Source organism: Balaenoptera physalus (genome assembly GCF_965194825.1).
Source record: "Balaenoptera physalus genome assembly, chromosome: 4".
Classification (NCBI taxonomy): domain Eukaryota; kingdom Metazoa; phylum Chordata; class Mammalia; order Artiodactyla; family Balaenopteridae; genus Balaenoptera; species Balaenoptera physalus.
This window is the reverse complement of record NC_138891.1, coordinates 98,269,988-98,292,160: the sequence shown is the minus strand read 5'-3', so window position 1 is coordinate 98,292,160 and position 22,173 is coordinate 98,269,988. Positions and strand designations below refer to the sequence as shown.

The following is a 22,173-nucleotide window of genomic DNA, read 5'->3' as shown; positions in this document are numbered from 1 at the left end:
ATACAAATGAAAAGCTGGAAATTTTGAAAAAATATTCAGTTTGTGGGAATTTTTTTAAAATGTCAAATAATGAAGCTTCATCAGTTCATTCACTCAACACCTGCTCTGTGCCAAGTTCTGAAAAATGGTGAGAAAGATAGAGCCAGTCCCAGCCTTCACAGAGTCAAGAGTTTAGTAGGAAAGACATGAATAAATGACTCTAGTACCACATGGTAAGTGCTGTGGAAGAGAAAAATTCAGTGTTATGTAATCACATAACGGTATGCTTAGGTAGAAGAGTTTCAGAAAAGGTGAAATGACCTACATGTTGTGACTTGAAGGATGAGAAGGTAGGGGTACTGGGCATTGTTACAGAACATCCAAAGGCAAGAAACAAGAAGTGGCAAGAGATGAAGACAGCACGTAAGCAGGATCAAGATCACAGAGGGTCTTAAATCATGATGAATTTGAACTTTATCTTGGTGAGCCATGAACAGACCACTTAACAGTTCTAAGCATGGGACTGTTAAGATTTACTCTAGTACTGACAAAATGGACTGGAGGAAGACACTAATGAGAATATCAGTTATTCAGTCAAGAAATAGCAGTGGGAATGGAGGAGTAGTCAGATATTTAAGAAGTAGAATTTTCTGGACATGTTTCTAGATTGGATGTGGAGAACATGGAAAGAATAGAAAGTTAGGGATGATATCCAAGTTTCTGGCTTGGGAAACTAGTTAGATGACACGCATTAAATGATAAGGAATAGTCTCAGGAGAAACAGGAGTCTGGTGTGAAACACTTGTAAGGTAATGAGGTGAAGATTTCCTTTAAATCTGGGCCTTTTGAGAGGTCTGGGCTATAAACAAGAAATTAGGGGGCCATCAGTATATGTGTTAAGTGAAGCTTCTGGAGGGCAAGCAAGCATCCAGTGAAGGTATGGAATATAAGAATGCCTATGACAGAACCATGAAGGTCACCAAAAGAGGCAGAGAAAAGAGCCTGGAAAGGAGACTGAGAGGAATCAGCAAAGAGAGGTATCAGGAAGTTTTAAGAAAAGCAAAGAAAATCAGGAGAACATAGTGTCTCAGAAGCCAAAGGAAAAATTATGAAATTGAGAAGACAATGTGAAATATTGCAAAGCATCAAGTAAGATAAAGACTGAAAGGTGTTCTCTAGACTTAATTATATAAGAATGTCACTAGTGACCCTGATTTAAAAAAAAAAAAAAAAAGATTAGAAACAGATCATTGAGGGGGAAGAATTATTTCATTTCAACCATGACTGATAATAGCAGGTTACTCAGTTTTTGACCCCTTTATTAAAATGTTTAGGTACATCTCTCCCTTCCTATTCTAAAGGACTGACTTAGATTAGTGGCTCCTAAACATTTCCTGTTGGGTTAACTCCTGCGTAACATTGAAAAAACTTGAACACTAGAATAACTGCTTTTTAAAATCATCAAATTAAAAACAATTGGATAAAACACTACTATAAAGTCAATAATAAATACATGCACATTAGAAAAAAAAATCACAGGGACTTCCCTGGTGGCGCAGTGGTTAAGAATCTGCCTGTCAATGCAGGGGACATGGGTTCGAGCCCTGGTCCGGGAAGATCCCACATGTCGTGGAGCAACTAAGCCCGTGTGCCACAACTACTGAGCTTGCACTCTAGAGCCCATGAGCCACAGCTGAGCCCGTGTGCCACAACTACTGAAGCCCAGGTGCCTAGAACCTGTGCTCCGTAACAAGAGAAGCCAGCGCAGTGAGAAGCCCGCGCACCGCAACGAAGAGTAGCCCCCGCTCGCCGCAACTGGAGAGAGCCCACGCGCAGCAACTAAGACCCAATGCAGCCAAAAATAAATAAATGTATTAGAATAAAAAAATCACAGGTTACTTGAAAAAAGAAATACCTAAGACATTTGTGCAACCAGATACCATGCTTGGTGAATATATGGGCATGATGCTCCCCTGTGATAACTCTGGCCCAAAGCTGAGAAGTCCTGTGGATTAGATGATTGGCAAAGAACCTTACCAACTTTGTAAAATCTGTAATTCTCAAGTTTTCAAAATAAATTACTGAAGCAAAATGGCACATCATGGTAGATTTTATAATGGCCCAAAGTGGAATATGATTTAATACTTTACCTCTATCTCACACACTATCAACTGTGATTAGACGCCTTTCTCTGGTGAAATCCTAAAATCCCCATTAATTAAACAAAAATATGAATTTTTGCTTTTGCTTTACAAGTATATGCTATCCCAGAAAAAAAAAAAAAATTTGATATAGCCTGCTTGCACGTGAGTATCTCAAAACCAACAGACAGAAGCCCAGTTATTTTATTAGTTCATTTTTACATTAAGGCAAACATAAGCCAACAGACAATAACCACTGATTTTCCACTTTATTCACTGATATTGAACCCTGAACTGACAATATTTGTCCATTCCTTCATTGCCTTAAGAATTACAGCTATTGCTCAGGTGGAGAAAGAACAGTCAGAGCATCAGGATTCTGCCAGTTTTTCCATCAGTTCAAACAAATGCTTTCTTGTTTACAAAACCCACTGAGGTTGACAATTTAAAGGTGCTATTCAAATATAAAGCAATTTCTCCAACCACAGATAATAATAAATTACAATTTGTGGTCAGTTATATTTAGGTAGTCTAATAATAACTCTGAGGGCTAGACTATAAAAAAGACAAAAAACAGTCTTTCAGTATTTTTTGGTCACCATCAGCTAAAATACAAATTTCCATTAAAAAAACGGCAAAGACATTCTTACTGTTGCTTTACTCAAGTATCATCTAGTAACTCAAAGCAAGACTACAGGTACCACCCCACAAATTCCACAAGAACAGTATATGCAAGTGTTCTGCTCAGTTTTATTTTGGGGCAAAAGGAATCATTTTAAAGCAGTTCAAGTTATACAAAGAAGTCAATGTTAAAGTCTAATTTTTAGCGGCAGTCAGGTGAATTAAAAAAAATGTTCTGGGCTTCCCTGGTGGCGCAGTGGTTGAGAGTCTGCCTGCCAATGTAGGGGACACGGGTTCGAACCCTGGTCTGGGAAGATCCCACGTGCCGCGGAGCAACTGGGCCCATGAGCCATAATTACTGAGCCTGCGCGTCTGGAGCCTGTGCTCCGCAACAAGAGAGGCCGCGATAGTGAGAAGGGCCGCGCACCGCGATGAAGAGTGGCCCCCGCTTGCCGCAACTAGAGAAAGCCCTCGCACAGAAACGAAGACCCAACACAACCATAAATAAATAAATTTAAAAAAAAATGTTCTGATAAAACTACAATACACCATGAAATTTAAAAATTATCACAGTGTTGACCTAGACAATGCTGAAAAGCTGAAAATGGGATTTAAGAAAATCTAAAATCTGAAGTTTGCTGAATTCTATCAAATACCAAAGAGGTGAGGTGGGGTAGTATTTGAAACTGCAATGAAATATCAAAGCCTTGTTTCTTTTATAGAAGTTATCTTTACTTTTGGTGATTATTATAAAACAGAGAACTTTTATGTATTTTTCATTCACCTACTATTCTTCTGTGATTAAAATAAGCTAATGAAGGGCTTCCCTGGTGGTGCAGTGGTTGAGAATCCGCCTGCCAATGCGGGGGACACGGGTTCGAGCCCTGGTCTGGGAAGATCCCACATGCCGCGGAGCAACTGGGCCCGTGAGCCACAACTACTGAGCCTGCGCGTCTGGAGCCTGTGCTCCGCAACAAGAGAGGCCGTGACAGTGAGAGGCCCATGCACAGCGATGAAGAGTGGCCCCCGCTTGCCACAAGTAGAGAAAGCCCTCGCACAGAAGCAAAGACCCAACACAGCCAAAAATAAATAAATAAATAAATAAATTTAAAATTACCTTTCTCTTCTTTAAAAAAAAAAAATAAGCTAATGAAATAGGAAATGACCAGAGAATTTCAGAAATATGAAAACAAGACAAATGATGACAAATTCAAAGAATCACCTTGATTACCACTCTCATTAACAGCACTCAGAATCACCAATTTTTAGGGCTGGAAGAAATATAAGAGATCCAATATTTTAATTCTCTTATTCTACAGGGATGACACTAACGTCGAAGAGATAAAATGACTTTCTCAAGGTAACCATGCTGGACAGCCCAATATAAAGCACACTTCTCCTGGTTCTCACAGTCCTTGGGTGCTTCCAGCATACTTGTACTGCATCTTTTTTGTATTTTTTTTTTAAAGCAGTATCTTACTCTATTAGAAAGACTATTTGGCTCTCTCAGGGCCTAGCACAACGCCAGATATATAGGATGCACTAAACTAAGGTAGTTTGCTTCCACATCAGAACTTCCTTTAAAATTAATTTGACTACTTAGTAAAAACATGTCTTCAGTCTGAATAGTATAATGTGGAAATAACTTGCAAATGTATATAATTGGGAATTTTTTGACCATAGGTTACTGTGAACTCTGATTTACTCCGTAACCGCCATTGTACAATCTCAGACTGATACAATCCTCCACCTCACGTTATCTCACCCCAGTATTGTTAAATGCAGCCAGGCCAATTCCCCCCACAGCTGTCAGATACCAGAAGGATTTAATAGTTCAATAAAGCCATACAAAGCAGTTAATTCATCAGACACTCCGACGCCTGGCTTAACCGTATGTCAGGCTTGGTCATGTAAATTTCCAGGTAAAATTTAAAAATGAATTTAAGATGCTTCTACCCCAAAAGTTTAAGAACTCATGCCCATAGATGAAATAAATGCCACTGAACACCATTTTACTCTTGTCAACCAACAGTCACTGTATTTACCTATCCCCAACCCTAAAATACTTCAAAAAAGGGGATTCGCTTGTTATTAAAAGATTATTACTAATTAAATCCTAGGCCTTAGACATGACCAAGGCAATTCATATCACAACGTACCAATAGGTAAGGGAATTTGGCCTCCTTCATTAGTTAGTTAAATACAATCATCACATTTGCAAATGTCCCCGTACCCACAACGCTAAGGGTAAATGCTGTGTCACTGAGAAGAAAAGCAAGTATTTTTCAGAAACCAAAAGGAAGCTCTCAACGAATGTTGCTAACCTGTGCCCTCGGGCTACTCCATTCCCTATAGAGGCAGCCAGAACTGAGTTTCCCTAAACCCATACGCTGCCTATTGGCAGCTTCCGTCTGATGGGAAGCCCCCTGACGGGCACAACCCGTCAAGGAAAGGCTGCACACGCCGGGTTCTACCTCCAGGGCTCGGAGCTGCTTCTCACCATTTCCAGGTGAGTACCGGGGCCCTCGGGGTGTCCGCTGCCCGGGGCCGGACTGGCCCTGCCCTCCGGGGTCTTCCGTTCACTGTTGCGCTTCAGGCCGCTGGCGTCGCCTCGGCCCCCGGTGTCCCGGCGCCGCCGCTGCCGGCTCCACAGGTACATGGCACCCGCGCCCAGCAGCAGGGGCGCCCCGACCGCCAGCGCCAGCTGCCATCGCGGCAGGCCCCCGGTGCCCGGGCCCGCAGTCGCACTGCCGCCGCCCACCCCACTCCCGGAGCCGGGAACAGTGGCTGCGACCACCGCCGCCTCCACAGGCTTAGAGGCGGCCATGACGACTGTCCTCCGCCACCTCCTCCTTGCTGTTCACGGGCGCCACAGTCACCAGGCAGCGTGCGAAGAAAAACGGGAGGGAGGCAAGGACGGAAAGCAGTGAGCGAACAAGCACGCTGGGCAGCAAAAGCGGACGACAGAAAAAGGCCAGAGGTCACCGGAAGCCCAAGGCATGCCGGGCCAGACCTGGCCGTCCTCTTCCCTTCTCAACCAGGGAGGGAGGAGTGGGAAGGGAGGAGGAGTGGTGAATCACTTCCGGGTCAAGGTAAACTGGGCGTGCGGTGAAAGTCCCAGGCAGCCCTTTTTGTTTTCTTTCGTTCCGCTGCTGTTTGTGAGACTAGCTTCTGGGATCTTGGGCCTCGGGTGGTAGCCGATGCCGTTCCCTACGCCTTCAATAAAGAAGGGCAGAGGGCTCTCTGGTATAGCGAAATGGAAGAGGGGCGCACATACAGCGGGTTTTTGGTGCTCGGGGGAGCAGAGCAAGAAGGGAAGAAGCTCTGAAACTGCGCTAAGAATGGGCGGGAGTAGCAGAAGAGTTGTGAAGATTATTGGCTGGCAGGAGTGGTGGGCGGGGCATAGGCCGAGCTGCCTCATTTATTGGTGGTATTTGGACCCCTTGTTTTCTCGTTACTGCCACGTTGACGCTACTTAGAGCCCGGCGGTGTTTAGCTCCGTTGTCTGTCCCTGTGTCCTCGGAAACCAACGGGTTGGAAGGACGTTTAAAAATATGGGAGGAAAGAGCCAAAAGCTGAAGATAGCGCGCTGTATCACCGATCTTCTTAGCTCTACCATGGCCAGATTTTAGTTTGGACGAATTTGAGGTTATTGGGGGCAACAGCAGGTGGCACAAATCAGGCTCGGTGGAAACGGGCAAATACAGGTTGGCTCCAGTTGAAACGGCTTGAACGGCGTCCCTGCGACTCACCGTCTACACCAATTACGAAAGCGATGACGTCTGTGTGTTGTTATGAGGTTCTCGAACTGAGTGGGTAGAAATGCGAAGACCTAGAGTTCCCACATTTCCTGTACGTATTTGTGTCATACCGGATTCGCTTGACACCTCGCTCCCTGGAATATACGCGGCCTCGCCAGTGCTCTGTTCCACCCACTGTCATGCCGTTTTGCACTAGATGTCTCAGCCCTCTTGCCACATCCCAAATAGAAATTTCAATTCATAGCTTTTATGTATCTAATAGCTTTGTCAAATCCTTTCCTCATGTTCTGCACCAGACCTCTTAAAATACAAAAATTTCCCTTGCAAGAAATTGTTTAGAATTCTTGATAGAAAATACTAAACAAGAAATTGTTTAGTATTATCAAGAATAAAAGACAAGTATTAATAGAAAATCAGAATCCAGAACTATGGCTCCCCATTTCAGATATACTGATTTGCAGACCCTCATATTAAAAATTTATGATGATTTTGCTTTTGGGTACAACAGAGGATTTTCAACATCACTATAGCGATGCATAAAAATCGAGAGGAGATAATTTATTAAACGGCACTAAAATAGACTTAATGGCCTAATTAGAAAGCTTCAGCATCATTGCTTTTCTCTTGCTTCATGTGGGTTCCTGTGAGTAAATTGCTTTCGGGCTGTAGGGTTCCTTAGCAACAGGCTCAAAAGATGAGCTAAAAATAATAGCAATAGAATTGGTTTGATCAAATAGTGATTGTTGCAGGCAATGACCTCTCCCTTCCTGATTCCCAACACCCAAAGGCAAGTCTTCTGTTCTTAATGTAATTTTTCCCTTGCCTTTTCAGAACAGAGTTAGGATTTTTCTTTCTTGAAATTTCAATTTTTCTGCAGCCTCAGGGGATTGTAGAATGCTAGTAATTACAAACTACCGGTAGGAACTGAAACATACAAAGTTTTTAAAAGAAACTTTATTTATTGGAAGAGGTAATAGATTGTTATTGTTAAAATTCAAAAGTTACTGTGAAAAGTCTCCTTAAAACCCTGTTCCCAGCCACCCAGTTCCCTCCAAAGGCAATGTTAGAGTTCCTTGAAACATTTTGTTTAATTAGCAATTATTTATCTAAAGGGTTGGTTTTCTTTGGTTTTATTTTTAAGATTGGCATGCATATGAATTTGTCCTTGTTACTTTTATACTGTGTTAAACATCTAATTTCCATTCCCTAGCCTATTCATCTTTTTTCTCCCATTTTCTCCACCATTTCCTAATTGATTATAGTATAGAACTGAGTAAAAGTGTCACTACCTCTGTGACCTCACTGACCTGATGCATAAATTTCTAAGCTGTGAATTACTGAAAACAGGTTATATTAAAGATTTAATTAGGTGATATTTAAGGTCTTTTTAGTGTAATGTTTGTTACAAAATAGTAGGCACTCAATGCTTAGTTCTGTTTTTCTAAATTTTAAAGGAGAGAAGTTAAAAAATTGTCTCTTTTTTTTTTTAAATTGAAGTTTTATATATGTGAACATAGATATTTTCTTGCTAGATTAATGGAACTCAATAGAAGAAGCTTTCTTCACTTCTCTGGTCTGTGTCTTAGGAGGCATTTGAATGAGGCTGAACATCTAATGGCCTAGGATGCAGAACACCTGAGTTCTTATTCTAGCTTTTAATACTACTAAGCTGTGGGTGTGACTGGGCACCTGCTTTCTATATAATGTGACCAGTAGATTAGATGATTCCTAAAGCTTCTCATAGCTTTAAAATTGTATGATTCTATCCCCTCAATTGTCATCGCTACATCAAAGCCTTTTTTGATTGATAGAGTTAGTGGATAGCTGGTTGGTTGATTGGTAGCCAAGCCTTCCAATGAGCCCACAAACATGCTTATCTTAGGCACATACATACACAGCTTGATTCTCTTTCAGTTCTTCCTTAGGTTTACATTCTTTCTGTTTTTCTTCACTGAAAAGTTACTTGAAAGAATTGTTTATACTTGTTACCTCTACCTATTTATCACCAATTTCATCCAAAATATCTTATAATCTAGTTTCTAACTTTTTTACTAGTCTGAAACTGCTTTAAGAGTCACAAGTTATTGTTTGTTTTTAGCTTTCATATGCTTTTATTGGAGCACTTAATACCATGGGTCATTCTGTACTTGAATGGCTTTCAGGAGACTAAATTCTCCTCTTTCTGCTACTCTGATGAATCTCTAGGTACATACTGTCCAATAGAACTTTCTGTGATGTTGGAAATGTTTTATAACTCTGATATTCAATATGGTAGCCACTTGAAATATAGCTAGTACTACTAACTAAATTTTTCATTTTAATTTAGATTGATTTAAGTCCCTTCATGTGGCTAATGGCTACCATACTGGACAGCGCACCTCTAGATCTTCCTCAAGTATGAGAATCCATAAAAATATATCCTCTTCTTTCTCTTCATTCTCTTCATTTGTAACCAAAGTACATCTCATTGTTTCAGGTACCATATCTCTGAAGATAATCTCTATCTTCACATCTCCTGGTATGACTTATCTTTTCACCTGTAGCCCTGTAATTTCCTACTGTTTATTGAGCAGTTTTGCCTGGATGCCTCATTTTAAAAAAATATAACACATTGTCCTCCCTCCTCATTCTCTTCCTTTGTATAATCCTTTTTTCTCATGATACCAGTATTACCTTGCTGCTTACCCATACTTGAAACCTTAGACCTTTTTGAACCTTTCTTTTTTCCAACTGTATCTACCCAAGTACAAGTAAATGTACCAGTGTACACATACATAAACACAAAATCAGCTGTGAAGTCTTGATGATTCTTTGTAATATCTTTTTAATATTTTTCTTCCTTTTCATGCCCCCTGCCACTTCCCAGTTCAAATATGTGAAAACACTTAAAAGCGTGTCTGACACATAGTAGGTGCTCAATAGTTTCTTCCCTTTTCTCTCTTTTTTCCATTTCCTTCATCTTTCCTGAATGCTGTATTAGCTTCCCCACCTGTAGTGCCTCTCTTCTGTGTGTCACTTTGCACCTTGATACTAGATTATTCTTCCCAAAGCATAACTCCAATTTCATTCCTTTTTTCTTTCTTTCTTTATTTGGTTGCGCCAGGTCTTAGTTGCGGCAGGCGGGCTCCTTAGTTGTGGCTCACCAGCTCCTTAGTTGTAGCATGCGAACTCTTAGTTGAGGCATGCATGTGGGATCTAGTCTGCGGACCAGGGATCAAACCCAGGCCCCTGGCATTGGGAGCACAGAGTCTTATCCACTGTGCCACCAGAGTCCCTCCAATTTCATTTTTGAGCTCAAAGACTTTTAGACTTACTCTACTTCCTATAAACGTCCCTGCCCACCCCCCACATCCTTTCTTACACTTTGTCTTTTTCCTTGGTCCACATTCTTAGCAGTTAGCATTGTTTGAAATTATTTATTTATGTGACCCTGCAATAGGGCATAAGCTGCATGAGGATAGAAACTTTGTTCACTTTGTACTCCCAGAGCCCAGAAGATAGTCAGTATAATGGTTGATTTTATGTGTCAACTTGGCCACGAGGAACCCAGGTATTTGGTCAAATATTATTCTGGGTGTGTCTGTGAGGGTTGGTTGTTGTTTTTGTTTTGTTTTTTTGTTTGTATGTTTTTTTTTTTTTTTTTAAATTTTATTTATTTATTTATTTATTTATTTATTTATTTATGGCTGTGTTGGGTCTTCGTTTCTGTGCGAGGGCTTTCTCTAGTTGCGGCGAGCGGGGGCCACTCTTCATCGCGGTGCGCGGGCCTCTCACTATCGCGGCCTCTCTTGTTGCGGAGCACAGGCTCCAGACGCGCAGGCTCAGTAGTTGTGGCTCACGGGCCTAGTTGCTCCGCGGCATGTGGGATCTTCCCAGACCAGGGCTCGAACCCGTGTCCCCTGCATTGGCAGGCAGATTCTCGACCACTGCGCCACCAGGGAAGCCCCTGTATGTTTTTCTGATAAGATTAACATTTGAATCAATTCTACTGAGTGAAGCAGATTGCCTTCCCTAAAGTGAGTGGCCATAATCAGTTGAAGGCCTGAATAGAACAAAAAGATTGACCCTTCCTTGTGTAAGAGGGAACTTCAACTGTCTGACTACTTTGAGCTGGGACATTGATCTTTTCCTGCCTTTGGACCTGAACTGAAGCATTGGCTCTTTTTGGGTCTTGCGCTTGCCAGCTTTCACACTGGTATTTACACCATCAGGTCTCTTGGGTCTCTGGTTGTAGACTGCAGATCTTGGGACTTCTCAGCCTCTATAATTGCATGAGTCTGTTCCTTTTATACATTTCTATATAAATTTCTGGTTCTGTTTTTCTGGAGAACCCTAAGTAATACCAATACATTTTGGTACTAGGAATAGAGTACTGCTGTAACAAATACCAAAAAATGTGAAAGTGGCTTTGGAATTGTGTGATGGGTAGAGGCTGGAAGAGTTTTGAAGCCCACGCTAGAAAAAGCCGAGATTGCTGTGAAGAAACTGTTGATAGGTATAAGGACATTAAAGATGATTCTGGTGAGGGCTCAGAAAGAAAAGAGGCAAGCAGGAGACAAAGCTTCCATCTTACAGAAATACATGAATAGTCATGAACAGAATGTTGGTAGAAATATGGATGATAAAGGCCATTCCAGTGACAACTCAGATGGAAATGAGGGAGAGGTTATTGGAAATTGGAGGAATGAAATCCTCGTAATAGAGCGTCAAAAAACTTGACTGAATTGTGTTGTACATGAATTTGTGGTGAGAAGGACATCAATTTGGGGGGGCTGGGGGCCTCATTCCCTGTACCAAAACTTGTGTTAGTCTACTAGGACTACTATAATCAAATACCATAGACTGGTTGGCTTAACTAACAGAAATTTATTTCTTACAGTTCTGTAAGGTGGGAAGTCCAAGATCAAGGTTCTGGACAGTTAGCTTTCTGGTGAGGGCTCTATTCCTGGCTTGCAGATGGCTGCCTTCTCACTGTGTCCTCAGGTGGTTTTCTTTCTTTTTTTTCCCTCACCAGAGGGGAGAGAGAGCTGCAAGCTCTTTAGGGTCTCCTCTTATAAGGGCACTAATCCCAGTGGACCAGGATCCTACCCTCATGACCTCATCAAAAATATTCAGTGTATAGCAGGCACTCAATATAGTAGGCACTCAATAAAAATTTTTTAAAGTAAACTGTATTAAAGGGTATCAAAGAAGGAAAAAGTGGCATTCAAGATTGAATAGGTAGAATGCACCTTAAAACAATATTGAGTGTCTACTATATGCAGGCTTTCCTTTAAAAACCTAAAATACTTTTTCTGGAACTTTCTAAAACATATCACTTCTCCTCTTGTTTTATAGAATTACATTTGTTCTACCTCATCGACTGGACTATAAGCATCCCAGGTCAGGATCTATGTCTGATTTATCTTGTGTCTTCTACAGTGCCTAACACAGTGCCTGCTCTAATGCTGTATGTCAAAACAAGGGTATATTTTCTCTCTTTTCATTGGACTATACAGAAGTTTATATTTCTTTTTCACAGTTACCACATTGCCATAATTATTTGTTCTCATGTGTGCTCCCCATACTCAATTTTGAGCGTCTGAAGGGTAGGGACCATGTTCTAGTCATCTTTGTACTCTCACATCTATTACGGGGCTGGGCATATAATGGGTATTTGTTAACATTTATTTATCTACCCAACATGATACCAGAAATGTGGTCAATGCTGAATAAAGAGTTGATGAAGTATTTGACAGTTTCCTGACTACTGCTTTATCTCCATTCCTGTTGCCAGCATTAATGGTCTGGTGCCACCACTGCCGTCCAATATCACTGGTATCAGCTGGGAAATCAACTCAGTTGCTGCTACTGCTGCCATCACCAGAAATAGTCTGCTTGCATCACCACCATCATCATAGCTACTTGTTCCCAGTCCTAAGCGTGCGGTAGTCACTGCTACCATCTCCACCACTGCAGCTGCTTTCACCAGGACCTGCTTGGTTTGTCCTTCATATTCCACTCATATATAGAAGTACTTGTTTCTTCTGAGCCCTCATGCTGTTAGTTTTTCTCCAGTCTTTCTCATAATGGTTTCTGCCTTATTCAGCTTCCATCAGAGCATCAGTTGAGTGGGTGGTACTGCTTTGCTTCTCAGGGGGAATGGCACGTTAATGATTCAATCAAGTAGTTGCTCTTTTTGCTGTCAGAAGAAGCCTCTGTATTATCTTCAGGGAACAATCTACAATAACCCTAGATCCCTCTCCTTAGCTGTGACTGTTAGCTCATATGTATACTTTATGCACTCACTTGCCACCTTTCTGCCCACTCACACAGATTCATAAGATCTTTCCATCCTCATCAGCTTAGTTCATTGCCACCCACAAGAATCTATGTCATTTGCAAATGTAGAAACATTGCTTTGCACTTTAATTTATAAAGATATTGCATATAGGTTATACTAATTGTGCCCTGCACAAGGATGCTGGGAGAAGTGGGGGCTGAGATTCAGCCTGTACTTCGTTCATCACAGTCTAGTGTTAGGCAGTGCCTGCCAGGAGAAAGGTATTCCTTTTTCTGATTTGCATGAAGATGCTGGCCCATCATTAAGTGACCCTGGTCATGCAGACCTGATCTTTGCATTGGTCTAGCACTGAACCTGAGATCCTCTATGCTATGCTTCCCTATTACCTTTTGTTGTTTTTCCTAACCAGTGGAAAATTGCCTCAACTCCAGTAATGAGGAGGAGACTCAATTTTGTTAAATTTTGAAAAAATATAAAACCGTAAGAAGTGGTTTCTATACCTATTTTCCAGTTATCTATTGCTGCTTGACAAACTGTCCCAAGTGGTAGTGGTTTAAAACAACTATTTTATTACATCTCACAATTTTGTTGCTGAGGAATTTGGGCAAGGCTTGATTGACTCTTCTCTTCTGCTGGTGTCAGCAGAGTTTACTCTCCTGGTGGATGGCTGGTCTGGTGGGTTCAAGATGGCTTCATTCAGTGTCTGACACCTTGGTGAAGATAGCTTGGAGACTGGAATCATTTGAGACTATCAAGTGGAGCACCTTCTTGTGGCCTTTCCAGCATAGCAGTCAGGGTAGTCAGACTTATGTGACAGCTCAGGGTTCCCTGCTAGAGTGTCCTAAGAGTCCCAGGCAGAAGCTGCAAAGCTTTCCAAAACTTCACTTCTACCATGTTCTGTGGGTCAAACATGTTAGTAAGAACAGGACAGATTCATGGGGGAGTGAATTAGACTCCAACTCTCAATGGAAGAAGTAGCAAAAAGTTGCAATTATTTTTAATCTACCATGATCTTCTACCAAGATTTAACCAAAGTTGTATTTTGCCATATTTACTTGTGATGCAATTAGAAAAACATTTTCATTATAGAACCTTGATAAAATAAACATCATATCTAAAAGTGAAATATTAGTAGTTTTCTTTTTGAAGTCAAGAACCAGTCAAGCTTTTCAGGTTTATTGCATGTTACTGAAGTGTGAATAAGACAAAAAGGGAAATTAAAGGATAGTGGAAACAAGTAACTTTTTAACATTTATTGACAGTATGTCTCCATAGAAAATCCAAGAAAATCTATAATCTAGGTCTAAAAAAATAGTTCAGCAACATTGTGGATAAAAGGATAACACGATTCTCAAATTGGTCCCTTGTGCTTTCTAAACTATTGGCTATTTTGTGATCCTCTTGTTCTTAGGTCTGACGGATGCCCTTTTGCTTCATTCTTCCTTCAGCATGGACAACTATATCAGGTCTTAGCTGTTGGTTGTGTGACCTCACAGTTTCCACTTGGGGGTGGAGGACATCTTGTTGCCAATATTTGTTGCAGAGTTGTCCATGGGTGGTTTTTGTTTTGTTTTGTTTTGTTTTTTATTTATTTATTTTTGGCTGTATTGGGTCTTCGTTTCTGCGCCAGGGCTTTCTCTAGTTGTGGTGAGCGGGGACCACTCTTCATCACGGTGCGCGGGCCTCTCACTATCGCGGCCTCTCTTGTGGCGGAGCACAGGCTCCAGACGCGCAGGCTCAGTAGTTGTGGCTTACAGGCCTAGTTGCTCCGTGGCATGTGGGATCTTCCCCGACCAGGGGTCAAACCCGTGTCCCGGGCATTGGCAGGCATATTCTCAACCACTGCGCCACCAGGGAAGCCCCATGGGTGTTTTCATTTACAGTTGCGCTATTGGTTTTTATGTGGGGATTCAGAGAGATTGAAAAGCCATGCCATCTTCATTATTATCTTCCCGGAATACCTGTAGTTCAATAGCATTTTGATCTAGTCGCTACCCATTTGTGTAACTCCCACTGTTTTATATATATATGCTTCATTAAAGTTTTTCTTTTTAGTACTCTGAAGATTTCCCATTGTTTATTGACTCAAAATTTAATTTTTCCAATTTATTTTTCTAAATGTCATAAGTATTTTGTCACAATTCCCTTTAAATGTTTGGTGATCCACTCCTTTATTGTACGTCGCAAAATTTTGCCCCTATTAGAAGTGAGACTCACAAGAGTCTAATTCCCCCAGCCCAGTTCTTCTCTGGAGCACTTCTCATGGGGAGGCTTATGGACTCAAGTTAAAAGAAAGTGCTGAGATGCATCTATTTGACGGGCCTGGAGCAGTTCCTGTTTGCTAAGGTTTCCACTACAGATGCAAGAAAAAAGTGCCCTCACACTTTCCGTCTGTCTGTGGCAGCCCAGATTGAATGGGGGAATACAGGAAAAAATTGCAACTCAAATTTGAAAAAAAGTACTGAGGCACTACCCTTAGACTCTGAAATTGCACTGTGAAATTAATAACTGGGAGGAAGCCTTTTCTGAAGTATAACACACTGATGAGCTGAACTGATAAAGTTTTTTACATAGTGGTAAATTTTAACAAACTGTGTTCAATCTGTTATAGAATAATAGGTGCTTAGGGATCAAAAAGACCTTGAGAGGTCATACAATTAATAACACTCCTGGAGTCAGAGTTGCACAGAGTCCATCTCTGGCAGATGAGAATCAATGCTGTGTTTAACGGTCTCTTGTGAAAGAGATGAGGTATTGTTTTATAAAAACCTATTACAGTATCTAAAAACTTTGACTCTGATGAAGCCTACCATTGGCCAGAATCCTGCAGAACTCAGTGATGCTTAATGCCAAAGTAACTGGATATTTATACAACAAATATTCCAGTAGGCAAACCTCGAAAAACATACCTTATTTCCCTCACATATTTTTTACATCAACAGTGGTATATTTTTAAAATAGTTTTCATAATATAAGCTACATAGCTTTTTAGAATAAAAAATAATAATTATGTACCTTCACGTACATGCTTTAGGACACTTGGTTAAGCAACAAGCAATCTGTGTCTTGATAATCACCTCAGAAGGCTTGCAAACTTCACAGTGTAACTGGACAACAATTATGGAGATGGATGATTACATTAGGATATGTTGCCTGCAAAAGAACATTCTGACAGTCAAGACGTTAAATAGAACATAGCACACGGTTTCAAGCACTGCTTTCTGGCAAGTGAAAACTGTCTAAAAACCACTGACGTATTTTGACTACAAAAAAAAAAGAGAAAGAAAGGGAAAAAAAGAGATGTAGCAGCATAGTTCTGTACATAGCATTTCTTTCCCAGAGTGAGACTGGCTTGGGCAAGCTTGAAAGCAGTGTGAGGAATAATTCTTCCCTTTAACTGTTAAGAAAAAATATGAACTAAAAAATACATTACTATAACATATAGGGGCTGTGGAGAATGAAATAAATAAAGAGAGTGAAATAAAAGGAAATGAATGAAAGGGAGTGAAATAAAGGCAAAATCGTGTATGCATTATTGCAGTCTTCTGAAGCAGCAAATGTAAAAGAGGGCCCTGCAAAGCCACTTCATTTTTACACAGGCCAAGGATCATTGTCACTGATTACCTGGGCACCCTTGATGTCTGATCACCTTATGAGAACACACACCACAAGTTTCCCACCCTCTAAGAGAAGGTAATTCCTTTCCTATTAAGTACCATAAGAAAATGGACAATCAAACTCTAGAAAACTGTAGCTATCTTAGCCGCTCGACACTTTGCATAAACACTGGGCTTGGCAAGGCAGAGCCTTAGAGCAGGGTCAAAAGGGCAGCTCCCTTTGGTCCCATGCCCCTGGCAGCATCTCCTCAAGGCAGGTGTCCAAGCCCCTGCCAGGGAAAGCTGGCGGCTGGGCTCCCAGGGTGTGGCATGGCCTCCTCTCACGCCCTGGCTTCCCAGACAGGACGGAAGAGCAGTTCTTCCCCAGCTGCCAAGACTTGACACCTGCTGCTGCTCCTTTGCCGTGCTAGGTTTGTTATAAGAACTTTAGGACAGGCAAAGCGGAGAGCCATCTTTCTCTCACACTTTAAAAGAGATGGGCTTAACTAGGGAAACAAATGGAGGTGGACTAATTTTACATAATGTAGACCAAATTCTTTTTCTTTTGGTGGTAAGTTTATATCTTGTTACTTTGGGAAAATTTTTGGCCCAAGGTTTGAAGAGTTCCCTTTCCTTCCTGCATTGGGGTCCCAGAGACCACCCCCAGGTTTGGTGGCTCACTAAAAGAACTCACAGGGCTCAACATGTACTCATAGCTAAGATTTATAACAGTGAAAAGATACAAAGCAAAATCAGCAAACTGAAAAAGCCCTTAGGTGAAGTCCAGAGGGAACCTGTCTCAAGCTTCCAAGAGTCCTTTCCTAGTGGAGTCACACATGACGTGCTTAATTCCTCCAGCAATTGTTGTTTTGTGACAACACGTGCCAAGTGTTTACCAGGGAAGCTCACTGGAGCCTCAGAACCCTAAGCTTTTATTTGATGCTGGTCATGTAGGCATGCTCTGCCTGGCAGGTACCAAAACTCCAGACTTTCAGAAGGAAAGCAGTTGTTTAGCATAAATCACCTTGGTTGTACAAGCAGTATAGGCCACTCTTATCAGTTAGGGAGTTTTTTTATCTTTCTTTTTTTATTGAAGTACAGTTAATATTCAATGTTGTGTTAGTTTCTGGTATACAGCAAAGTGATTCAGTTTTTTATATATATACATTTATTGAAGTATAGTTGAATTACAATGTTGGGTTATTTACTACTGTACATACAGCAAAGTGACTCAGTTATATATACATATTTATATATATATATATATATATATATATATACATTTTTTCCATTATGGTTTATTACAGGGTATTGATTATAGTTTCCTGTGCTTACAATAGGACCTTGTTGTTTATCTGTTCTATATATATGTAATAGTTTGCATCTGCTACTCCCAAACTCCCAGTCCAACTCTCCCCTGCCCCCTCTCCCCCTTGGCAACCACAAGTCTGTTCTCTATATCTGTGAGTCTGTTTTTGTTTTATAGATAGGTTCATTTGTGTCATATTTTAGATTCCACACATAAGTGATATCATATGGTATTTGTCTTTCTCTTTCTGACTTACTTCACTTAGTGTGATAATCTCTAGATCCATCTGTGTAGCTGCAAATGGCATAATTTTGTTCTTTTTTATGGCTGAGTAATATTCCATTGTATATATAAACCACATCTTCTTTAACCATTCAACTGTCGATGGACATTTAGGTCGTTTCCGTGTCTTGGCTGTTGTAAATAGTGCTGCTGTGAACATAAGGGTGCATGTATCGTTTTGAATTATAGTTTTGTCTGGATATATGCCCAGAAGTGGGATTGCTGGATCATATGGCAACTCTATTTTTAGTTTTTTGAGGAACTTCCATACTGTTTTCCATAGTGGCTGTACCAATTTACATTCCCACCAACAGTGTAGGAGGGTTCCAGTTAGGGAAAGTTTTATATCACTACAGGGGACTGGTTACCAGCCAAGTTCCCAGATACCAGTTAAGGGCCAACCTTACAAGGAGGCCTTTCTAAGGATAGGCAGTCTCAGGCTTCTGTGTTACCTCTTTTCTGTGGAGTCCATCTTCTTGGCCAAGGCATTTTTAGAGCAAAATTATTTTCAGTAGGACCCCATGCAGCAAGGTGAAAGTATCCTGTAATATTGAATTTTGTTATGCCCTCTAGGGGTCCTGGATTTAGCCAATTTAAACAAATCCCATTAAAAATAAAGGTCATTCTTAGAAAGCTAGGTGGCTTTCTCCTTAAGTTTTTGTATTAACCTTTTCTTAACCTGGCCTGAGCCATCGATTCAAGCACAACACAATTCTGACTGGTAAGTTGACGCTGACCTGCGTGCCTTCCAGGACAGAGGCGGTCCATGATAGTCAAGGTACACACAGAGAGTACCCTTGGAAACAAAAAGTGTGCAACTGTTAAGTCACCCCAACGAGGACACACATTAGTCAGGCAATACAGGTTAACGAGGCTTCCAGTGTGGCTTCCCACTGTGGATCCTTCTGCCTTGGGGCTCTCTGTCCAGTCCAAATAATTCAGTTGAGTCCCTAGTTTTAGAAGGATTTCCAGAAGGCAGTCAGTTTCAATCAGTTTTGCTTGTCTTTGACATCAGTTCATTTGCCTCATGAGTGGGGACAACATCTACAGGTGTTCTTCATGGAAATTGCGGAGCTGGGGACATTCCCTGTTGTGTCACAGTCAGTGTTGTCATGTGTGCTCATAGGCTCAGCAGTCAGTTTGAATTCAAGACCTTACAGCGTCTTGGGAAGGCAACATTGGCATTCAGGAGTGGTTCTTTTTTTTTTTTTTTTTTTGGCCGTACTGCGCAACTTGCGGGATCTTAGCTTCCAGACCAGGGATTGAAACTGGGACCCCGGAAATGAAAGCGCCGAGTCCTAAACACTGGACTGCCAGGGAATTCCCCCAGGATCAGTTCTGAAAAACAGCAGTCATGAAAAACAGAAATCATTAATGCCCACCTTTCCCTGCATCTCCCAGGTGCTGGCTTTTTGTTTTTTCTGTGTTATTACAAAATCAGTGTGTCTCATACAGTAATCTTAACTTTACATTTTTTTTTCCCAATCATTTTTTATTCTCATCTAGACCTTTCAGCAGGAAGTGTTTGGTATAAAGAGAGTGTTGAGAATTTAGCTAAGCTCCTCCATGCTGTTGCTGCCTCAGCATCTGTTTTGTTTGGCCAAGCAGCCAGCAGTGACCTTAAACTGACACTAGTCCCCTCAGGCAAACCCATGCCCTAGATGGCAGCTCACAGAGTCACAAGGAAATGTAAGTTCCTGATATGACTTCCCCAACAGCCCTTGTGATCAACAATCTCCCCTGCTTCCCAGTGCCTTCCCCTTATATGCTCCTTAGATAAGACCAGTAAGACCTTTGTGGGATTTATCAGAACCCTGGCTCTTTTGGTTTGAATTGACCAATCAGGCCTTAGCCCAGGAACCACAAAGCACTCTACCCATAGACTCTAATAAAAACATGTTCCCCAGGTCCTGCTTCTCTCTGTCTGCACTCTGCCCAGACCTCCCCATGTGGTCCCTCAAGGCATGCCAGGTACTTCCTCCAGGACCTGTGAGTAATAAACTTCTCTATTTTAATTCCTCTTGTGATCTACTGTTGAACTGCAGCTCACCATCTGCTACCCTGCACTCCACTTAATAAGTATTAATTTAACAAATCCAAACAGAGTCATAGAAAAATTTACATAGAAAAACAATTTTAATAAACTTAGCCAGAAAGACACATCATGTTCAGGAACTGGTAGGACAAAATCCTGAATTTTCAAGAGTTTTCAGAATGTGTTTACATAACTCTGACGCCTGTCATCCTGATCATTTATTCAGTAAATAGCCCAGAAAAGACCAGTCTCTGTCTGGGGACAGCTATGTTTAATAATCAAAATTCCTAACTAAGAAGAAATGTGAGTGAAGTAGAATCAGGTTATCAGTCCATTGTAAATTTCAAGTAATCTTAAAATCCAGACACAAGTCAGCAGCAGTGAGACATGCCTGGGAAGGGGATGAGAACCCTATCTGTTACGAGTGGGTGCAGAGGTCCCACTCCCCGTGATGTGCTCTCTCCCAACTTGGAGCTTTCGACAAGAATCACAAGTTAGGTTTCTTGTGATTAATCATCTCAGATGCAATTAGTTTCTGCATTATACAGATAGAGCCACTGGAAGCTTGGTTTCATATGGTCCCATCAGAGAACAAGCACTCTCCCATGGGCATCTGCAAGAGACCTGTGTGGTCCAGTCAGCATCCATAATGTTTTTTATAGTTTATGGCCCCATAAGGGGGGAGGGCCTTAAATCTGCAATAGTCCCAGAGTCTGAGTTCTGTTCATTGAGCCTATGTCTGCTTTTAGAGGTCCGTCACAATCCTTATGGACCAGCGCAATCATGAGGTTTCATCCTACTGTTAGGTCCAGGCAAACAGGATTTCTGAATTCAGGATTCCAAAAAGGACTTTTCTTCTTTAGTAGCAGCAAAGCCAAGAGACTACTGGGCCAGACAGTGAGGTTTCAAGTCCTTCTAAGCCCCCCCCTTTTTTTTTTTTTAAAGGAATTCCTTTATTTTTATTTTATTTATTTATTTATTTTTGGCTGTGTTGGGTCTTCGTTTCTGTGCGAGGGCTTTCTCTAGTTGTGGCAAGCGGGGGCCACTCTTCATCGCGGTGCGCGGGCCTCTCACTATCGCGGCCTCTCTTGTTGCGGAGCACAGGCTCCAGACGCGCAGGCTCAGTAGTTGTGGCTCACGGGCCTAGTTGCTCCGCGGCATGTGGGATCTTCCCAGACCAGGGCTCGAACCCGTGTCCCCTGCATTGGCAGGCGGATTCCTAACCACTGCGCCACCAGGGAAGCCCATAAGCCCCTTTTATCTTGTCAAACTTAAAGTCCAAATTGACCCACTCAAAAACACGCACATTAGGCTGGAAAATCATCAGCCTCTAAGGGTTAGACATTTGATTTTTTAAAAATATCTTTATTGGAGTATGATTGCTTTACATTGTTGTATTAGTTTCTGCTGTACAACAGAGTGAATCAGCTATATGCATACATATATCCCCATCCCCTCCCTCTTGAGCCTCCCTCCTACCCTCCTTATCCCACCCCTCTAGGTCATAACAAAGCATCAAGGTGATCTCCCTGTGCTATGCAGCAGCTTCCCACTAGCCATCCATTTTACATCTGGTAGAGTATATATGTCAGTGCTACTCTCTCACTTTGTCCCAGCTTCCCCTTCCCCCACTGTGTCCTCAAGTCCATTCTCTACATCTGCATCTTTATTCCTGCCCTGCCACTAGGTTCATCAGTACCGTTTTTTTTGATTCCATATATATGCGTTAGCATACGGTATTTGTTTTTCTCTTTCTGACTTACTTCACTCTGTATGACAGACTCTAGTAGACATCAGATTTTATAAGAACTTATTAGCAAACTAAAACCTGCCTTTTAAAATGCAAAAGTTGATTTTCCTGTGGAGATTTTCTCTCCTTTTATGTTGTCTACCTTTTCCCGTAGACTCCAACAGGCAAAAATCTTAGCAAAAATAATCACTTGTGAGATTTCGATACCCAAAGAGTTTAAATTTTAACCCATCCACCAGCAGCAAAAAGCAAGGAATTTATGTTCTACTAACACCTTTTATTGGGCAGCTTTCCCTGACTGCAATAATTCCTCTAACATGTATGAAATTACAAGCATATCGTATTTTACATTTATTTTTATCATACATCCAGAAGCAATAGCCACAAAATAAAAAGCCATTTTTTTGAAAGTCTCT

General features: G+C 41.4%; 2 protein-coding genes across 13 annotated transcripts in view; one reads left to right on the top strand and one right to left on the bottom strand.

Annotated features, from left to right (window-relative positions):
- Positions 1-5,722, bottom strand: part of TOMM70 (translocase of outer mitochondrial membrane 70) — a 50,854-nt gene extending 45,132 nt beyond the window's left edge. For all 3 annotated transcript variants that reach the window (XR_014263089.1, XM_082460438.1, XM_082460439.1), the window contains exon 1: positions 5,242-5,722. Coding sequence is in view for 2 of the 3 variants with exons in the window: in XM_082460438.1 (XP_082316564.1) it covers positions 5,242-5,568 (327 nt within the window). In the remaining variant the exon portion in view is untranslated. The remainder of the gene's footprint in view (positions 1-5,241) is intronic.
- An 18-nt stretch (positions 5,723-5,740) lies between these two features.
- LNP1 (leukemia NUP98 fusion partner 1) overlaps positions 5,741-22,173 on the top strand; it is a gene marked incomplete at its 5' end in the record, with an annotated part of 40,078 nt that continues 23,645 nt past the window's right edge. For 2 of the 10 annotated variants that reach the window (XM_082460634.1, XM_082460631.1), the window contains 2 exons: positions 10,456-11,485; positions 11,840-11,884. Coding sequence is in view for 1 of the 10 variants with exons in the window: in XM_082460630.1 (XP_082316756.1) it covers positions 5,741-5,833 (93 nt within the window). The other 8 variants (XM_082460635.1, XM_082460636.1, XM_082460633.1 and 5 more) reach the window with 8 other exon arrangements.